This window comes from Amblyomma mixtum, chromosome 3 (genome assembly GCF_055824585.1).
Source record: "Amblyomma mixtum isolate Tamu chromosome 3, ASM5582458v1, whole genome shotgun sequence".
NCBI lineage: Eukaryota > Metazoa > Arthropoda > Arachnida > Ixodida > Ixodidae > Amblyomma > Amblyomma mixtum.
In genome coordinates this window covers 157,346,013-157,353,663 of record NC_143014.1, presented here as the reverse complement: position 1 = coordinate 157,353,663, position 7,651 = coordinate 157,346,013, and the positions used below count along the sequence as shown (strand labels likewise).

General features: G+C 45.1%; 1 protein-coding gene across 3 annotated transcripts in view; it reads right to left on the bottom strand.

The window, feature by feature from the left end:
- Positions 1-2,924: 2,924 nt before the first annotated feature.
- The window catches only part of LOC149352478 (ras-specific guanine nucleotide-releasing factor RalGPS1-like), a 46,158-nt gene continuing 41,431 nt past the window's right edge, over positions 2,925-7,651 (bottom strand). For all 3 annotated transcript variants that reach the window (XM_089581655.1, XM_089581653.1, XM_089581654.1), the window contains 2 exons: positions 6,568-6,660; positions 2,925-3,189 (listed from right to left, as the gene is read on the bottom strand). In XM_089581655.1, the coding sequence (XP_089437781.1) occupies positions 3,004-3,189; positions 6,568-6,660 (279 nt within the window). In that variant the 3' untranslated portion in view covers positions 2,925-3,003. The remainder of the gene's footprint in view (positions 3,190-6,567; positions 6,661-7,651) is intronic.

Here is a 7,651-nt window from a genome sequence, read left to right as displayed (position 1 = left end):
CTACCTGGGGTTATTCAATGTGCACTCATATTGCATAATACACAGGCACTTTTTGCGTTTCACCTGCACCGAAATGCAGCCGCCGCAGCCAGGATTGAACCCGGGTCCCCATGTTCAGTAGCCCTCCCTCACTGTGAATAGTGAGTGCATGGCTGTATGGCAATGTAGTGACCGCTGCTACATGCGAGTTGTCCAGTTACAGCTGTTGACAAAGAATTTTGCTATCACTGATAAGCTTGCACTAGCTCATATGAAACTGTTTCACCAACATGTACATGCAGCCATACTTTAACACCTTGGCCTGCAATTTTTGTAGCAGGCAGTGCAGCCTTCATTGGAAATATACTGACCCCCCCCCCCCCCCATTTTTCTTTCAGTGCAGTCGGGCTCTTGTAACACCGATGCAACTCCTAAATTCTGGAAAGGTGAGGACGACAGTTGCCCGCGTCCTCAAGAGATTTGGAGCACTGGCGATGCAAAACAATCCACACTTCATGGGCCAGAGGCAGAACCAGTGGCCTGATATTTTCAACAACGGTTGTATACGATGCAAGTTGGCTAGGCTCAGTGTGTCTTTTGCACTCCTTGTAACAGCAGTGCTCGAGCTCAGCGATTTGTATGCACTCTACAAAGCTAACACCACCTGCTCAAAACACTCACTCCTCTTCCTGTGACGTAGTTTTAGTATGTACAGCGCAATAAACATTTAAAATAGTGGATGACTTTGGCACAAACATTGAAGCTCACTTTTCCTGCTGATCAAAAGTAAGTGCTGTAACAATGCCGTTTTTACAGCGACAGCTGTTTCTGGGTTTTCGACTTGTTGTAGCCGTAGCAGAGGTAGTAGTCGGCGTAACAGAAGGGTGGTTACCACAGGAACCATCCGGAGAGTGGGGTTACCACGGAAGGAGGAGAATACAACAAGAGTGCAGGAATCCAAAACTGGAGGGTGGCTACCAAGGGAACCATCCAAGGAGCAGTTACCGTGGAAGGAAGAGGGAAGTTACAGCGAGAGCAGAAGAATGTAGCATGGTCTGTCTGCAGCAGGTGCTGTGGAACGCGCCACCCAAGGAGAGGTCAGCGGCGGTGGTACCGCACACCTGAAATGGCGGACTGGAGAGCAGCACTAGTTAAAGAGCAAGCACGTGTGGAAAACTAAAAAGAGTGTTTTATAACTATACATATAAGCATTTCTAAAATTGTTTACCTCCTATTATCATGAAATGAAAATACCTAAACAGCTTTCACTGAACCTCGTGGAAACCGTCCTGTGTTACAGGCGAGTATTACAGGAAATAAGGATCCCAGACACTGAGCAGGAGAGGGAAAAGCAGAAGTGAAAATATGAGGCGCCGGCAAGTGCAGTTAGTGCCTGGCTGCACTACCAGTGAAAGCTCGTTAATTCGACCCCCGTTAATTCGGAAAATCGGATAATTCGACGCGCACGCGAGGTCCCTACAATTCTACATAGGAGTCTATGGGGCGAAACTCTCGTTAATTCTAACAAATTTTGCCGTGCGTCGGTTAACTCGACTCCACTCCGCCGCCCGCCAAGCCGGTGCGCCGAGAGCAAAAAGAAAAAGACACTGCCGCGAGCGGCGCTACTGTACGGCTGATAGGCCACCTGTACGGTCATCATCGTCAGCAGCGTGAGAGAGGGCGAGGGAAGCGAGGTTAGCGGCGGTAGCGGCGGCCGAAGCGGCCTTCGTTTTGGCGTGTGTCGTCGTTTCCACGTGTTCTTGCTGCTACGATCGCAGTTATGTAACCATAAGGCGGCGCCTTTTTTTGGCAATTGCGCGCTTTGTCAGCGTGTTTACTGCGCTGCTTGTTGTTGCTGTTTTGTTGCGACTGAGAGAAGGAGGAAAAGAAATTGCACGGGCCTGCCTACTGGCTCAGCCGAGCCACCACCGCTGCCGCGTGCAGATAGAGGAGAGTTAAAAGATCAGAGGAAAGATAAAGAGAAAAGATAAGACGCGCGGCGTCGCAGCAACAACCGTGTCCGCTTCGGCGGACGCTGGCTGAAAAAACAGATAAGCGACCGACGCCGCACTGGCTTCCCCTCCTCCCCGCGCTGCTTTCGAATGGGTAGCGCGCAGTTCCTGCGCGCCTCGCCTTTGTGTCCTGTCAGCGGACCGAGGATGAAATAATTGAAGTGACAGGCGCTGACGACGGATTCGTCGGAAGGTGACGATTGTGAGCAGTTGTCCCAAATGCTGAAGTGCACGGTTAAAGAAGCCGCAGAAGCCTTGTCCGTGCGGGAGGACTTCTGTGAACAAATCCTTGATGGTGCGTGTGCCGCGGAGCACCTGGCAGCTGTTAGAGCTATCGCAGTCGCTCAAATTCGCTCAAAAAAGCAGACGACGATAACAGATTTCTTTGCCAAATAAAGGTTACATCCTGTTGCGGCAAACATTGTTTTTTGGTGTTCATTCGATAATTCGACATTCGGATAATTCGACAATTTTTCGCGGTCCCGTCAGTGTCGAATTAACGAGCTTTTGTTCTGCTAGGGCACTTCTGTGAAACGATCAGCAAAAAACTTGGCCACTGCTATTTAGCATTCAAAGCTACATTAAAGTGGGCCACAGCAGACAAGAGTTGTGACCCGTAAAGTTAATGATTTCATAACTAATGCCAAGTACACTACACTAAAATTTTGTTTGTTTGCTTTTTTTTTTTTTTTTCAAAGAACACTTCAGATGTGCAAATTCAGTTGGATCAGACTTACTTTTTCGTGTCATTTTGAAGGTTTATCTTGAAGGTTTACTAGCTTGCGTAAGCCATTTGTGCAACCTTGTTTTTCAGCCTTGTCAAATATTGTTGACAAAATTCTTTCGTGAGTAATGCGCAATGGTGATGGAGTTGTTCAGCACAGAGTGGTCCTGAAATTCAGTCTACCACTCCAATAAAATTTAGCCGGTAAGTAGCATCAAAATAATATGCAACATTTTAATTATCATACAGTGCTTTTTTGCGTAGCGTTAATTTGAAGCATGAGGCAGCCTAAAGTGTTGTGCCGGCAGAGGCACGCAGGCAGGCACACCAGTCATGGGCTGAGCTGCCCACAGCTGGCCGGAACTTGTAACGACTACCTCGACTGGGATCGACCAGCTGGAAGGAGTCGGCATCTGGGCAGGCCAGCACCAACCAGCCCGCAATACAGCTCTGCTTGCAGGGTTGCCGTTTGAACTGAAAAGAAGCCCTCTGATTAGCCAATGTCGAGAAAATCTTGGCACTCACTCTGGCATTTTGACAGAACAGCAAACAATGATCACTGAACCATCACCCCTTGCCACGTGCAATGCAAAAAAAAAGGGGGGGGGGGGGGGGGGGGGGGTTATAGTGCGGTGTCCCTTTAGGTGCAAGTGGGTTTATGCGCAGCAACAAATAGGCGGAAAGCAATAACATCTCAGCATCAAGCACCTGTAACGATTTGATATGCCATAAAATGCCTTCCAGAAGTGTAAAACATAGGGCTAGTTAGTGATATATTGGAAAACGGCTTGAAATGAAGGCTTGAATAAATGTTTAGTTAAAAGTTAGTGCACATGACCTATGACCTAGGTTTCCCTCTTAGCCTTGTGTGTCTGTGCTCAGCTGCTTGCTTAACATTTTAAAATGACCTTTGCCACTGCTCTCAACGATGGCCAACTCAATCTACTATCAGCATCTTCAACCAGCTGGCGTGTATTGCCAGCACTGCAAAAGACTGCATTTGAAACCCACAGCATGGTTCATACATTTATATGACACAAGCATTGCTCTAGTGTAGCTCAAGTATCTCTGAAAAATGTGCAACAGTGGTTCACTGAGAATAATCAGAGAGAACATAAAAGAAATGTACAGACTTCAGTGGCCGATACGTACTGCGCAGACTGCAGTCGTATTATTTTGCCTTTTAATGTTCCGTTGCTTATCACATGAAGCAAAGCACAAGCCTACAACTCTAATGGTTGGCTGTAATGCACTGAAATCAAGGAATCTGCGGCACATTTAAGCTTGTATGCCACCCACCAAAGCACTCGCACTGTGTCACAATTATGCTGTCAACATTACTAAATCAGAACAATGCTACTGGTGGAAATGCTGGAAGCAGTGGTGGTCCAGCCATTTCAAGTTCTGGAGCAATTTTTGGAGCACAAAAATATCCATTCTGGAGCACCTTTGTATCAGAACGATAACCCTGGAGCAACCCGGGAGCAGCACAAACAGAATAAAGGAGTCAAAAAGAAGAGTTTGTTCCTAACGAGATAAGGTTCAGCCATCCATAGCTAGGAATAAAAAAAAAAAACAGAGGAAGGTGTTCACAAAAAACAATGACAAAACATTTTATTAATGCTCACAGTGCCTTGCACGCAAGTTCAGCCAAGCGTGCTTGACTAAAAGTCCAAAGAACACGTTTACTAGAACCATTCTTTTCTTCATATTGGCTCTACAGTTAAACCGCGTCATAACAAAATTGAAAAAAGTCTGAGATTTTTCTTTACATCCAGGTTTTCGTTACATGCAGTTTCTGCGAAATGAGTAGAAAGGACCCTGCAGAACAGGAACCAAAATAAGAAATAAACGTAGGTGCAATCACCTTGAAAGCGTTTACAGAAAATAGTGTAACTCGAAAGTCATAAACGTGGAGAAACGTTTCGTGATCGTGCTGCTAACGCGCCAACAGCCGCCGCCCCACTCCACCACGGCTCGCGCAAGGCGGGGGCACTGCTGCCGAGATGGAGGGGAACGCGCGCAGCCGCACCGCTGCCGTAAACCGACCACGGAGGTATGTCACATGGTTCTTCCCACATGTTCCCTTGCTCGCTCTTCCCCTCGCTGTTGCCCCAGGGAACAGATTCCTCGCCTTGTGTCGCCGGCGCTCTCCGCCGTCCCCGCTCCTGACGCGCCAAAGCTATCTGCGCTGAAATCACACGAGCAACCACGCGGCAGCGATGGCCGCACACTGCTGGTTTCGTTTCTTTTTTTGCTACGCCCTATTGTTTTTCGCTTGTTTTGAGCATGAACTGTTGTAACGCCACGTGGTATGACATTCCAAAAAAGAAAGCGCCGGAGATGCGCGCCATGAAACTTTTGCGTGGTTCTGCCAAATTTTGAGTGGTTCTGCACTAACAGATAGATGGCGTAGCCAGTTCATTACATCAAGGTCAACTGCCGCAACACCTTCACTACGTGAAAGTCTGAAATACACACGCTTCAATGGGGGTGGCGATAGGGAATTCACAAACTTCATAATATCAAGGAATTCGCTATATGGAGGTTTGTTACATCCAGGTTGAACTGTACCTCAAAGCTTCGTAGAATTTTTTCCAAATTCATCAAGATCTTTACCCTTTATGACTAGGCTTTTCAGGACGCTCCCTACTCAGTTTCTTTTCCTCCATGGGAGCCGACATCAAAAAATGTGACGTAACAGCCTCTTCCAGGAGTGGGCAAATCCACTGAAGTGATCGTATATATTATAACACAGCAGGTCAAACATACAAGAAAGGGAACATGTGCACTAAAATATAAATGACAGTGACAATGCCAATAGAAACACAAATACTAATAAGAAGGCTAATGAATTTGTTACAGAGCACTGCTACAGTTATGATTCCTTTTATGGCACTGAAAAAATGAGAGGGAAACCAACAGAAACCACATGTGTACAATAATGTGAATACTGAAAAACTGAAGAGTCATGTGTGGATTTAAATAACGCCTAGCATCTCAAATTCGCAACATACCGCCTGGATGCCCTACACTCATTTGTACGTGGAGCTTGCATATAAATACCGGGTGTTTCAGCGAACACTTTCAGAAATTCTCATAAGTAGAATTTTCTTGGTAAAGATATGGCTTTTGCAGCATAGTATTACCAATGATAGCGGACACCAGAAAACCGGTAAATCATATTAGGTAGTAAACTGGTTCACTAATTTTTAATAATTAACTTTTTAACTATTACAGTTAGGCGCCTAGTTGCAATTAGATATTTGTAGCCGGTCGTTAGTAATAGCCATATCAGTTTTCAGAATTTCGAAAATGTGATTATCCTCGGCGCTGTGGCTCGACAAAATTTGGCTTTTTCGACCAGTTACGTGCACTGGAGGGGATGCTTTGCCTGCATGCTTTAGATAGCACATGTATTTTTCGCACGAAACAGCCAGACTTCGTCGAGCCACAGCACCGAGGATAATCGCATTTTCGAAATTCTGAAAACTGATATGGCTATTACTAACGACCGGCTACAAATATCTAATTGCAACTAGGCGCCTAACTGTAATACTTAAAAAGTTAATTATTAAAAATTAGTGAACCAGTTTACTACCTAATATGATTTACTGGTTTTCTGGTGTCCGCCAACATTGGTAATACTATGCTGCAAAAGCCATATCTTTACCAAGAAAATTCTACTTATGAGAATTTTTGAACGTGTTCGCTGAAACACCCGGTATATATGTTAATAAGTTCAATGCAGCCAGTGCTTTATGATTTACGATCAAAATATTTGGTGCCACTGTGAGAAGCTGTGTGAAGGTGTGACCCACTTGAGGAAATTTATACAATGGTACCACTCACATCAGAGCGCTCTTTGGCCAGCAGGGACTTGGGGGAGTAGAAGACCAAGGAGTTTCCTCGCAGCTCAACCCAGTATCGCAGCCACGAAGACATCTGCAGGGGGGGCCAAAAAAAAAAAAAAGTTTTTATGCGCCGAAGCAGCACTTCGGGCTAGGGCTATGCAATATGCCCCAGTGGAGGGCTCCAGATTATTTTGACCACCCAGGGTCTAATGCACACAATATTAAACATGCACATCGCAATGCACACGGGTACTTTCGCACTTCACCTCCATCAAAACGCAGCCGCCGTGGCTGGAATTCAATCCCTTAACCTCACTATCAGCAGCTGAACACCATGGCTACTGATCCACCACGATGAGTGCAGGGGAGGGAAAGAGTGCTGAATGCAGAAAAGAGTCATTTAATTAAAACTGTACGGTGCAATTCTGATGCTGTGGGCTCAGCATTTTCACAAGAAATAAAAAGAAAAGACAGAAAAAAATTGCACATTCACCCTCTTGAAGCAATTTCATAATATGAGTTAACTTTTCATGGCATAATTGTGTTGGCGGATTTTTTGTAACTTTGAACTTAGCAATGTAAACACATCAATGCTAGAGCCCGTGTCACTCAAGCTAACTTTCTTCAGTCTTTCTTTACTGAAATACATAGGGAACATAAAAAGGTTCAGTGCTCCCCACAATTATTTCATTTGCTTGAAATCTGGTTCCTTCAGCCAAGAAACTTGCAATTAAATTGACATATTTGTATTTCACACCACACTGTCTCAATAGTGATGTCAAGCATGGTGATTTCTAAATGCAGCTCATGACTGGACTGGCCACCTGTTTATTTATTTATTTATACAGAATACCCCTAAAGGCCCTCGAGAGGGTATTACATAGGGGGGGGCACAGGCAATTTAACAGAATAAAACAAAACCACAAATATAAAACAAACAACAAAATCACAAATAAGACACTTTGGATGACGTAAGTAAGCAAAAGAATCAATCAAAAACATAAGTAACATAAGTAAGCTAAAGAATCAAAAGAATGGCAGCGCGGCAAAGAACGAAGATTACTGCAGTATTAAAATTATAC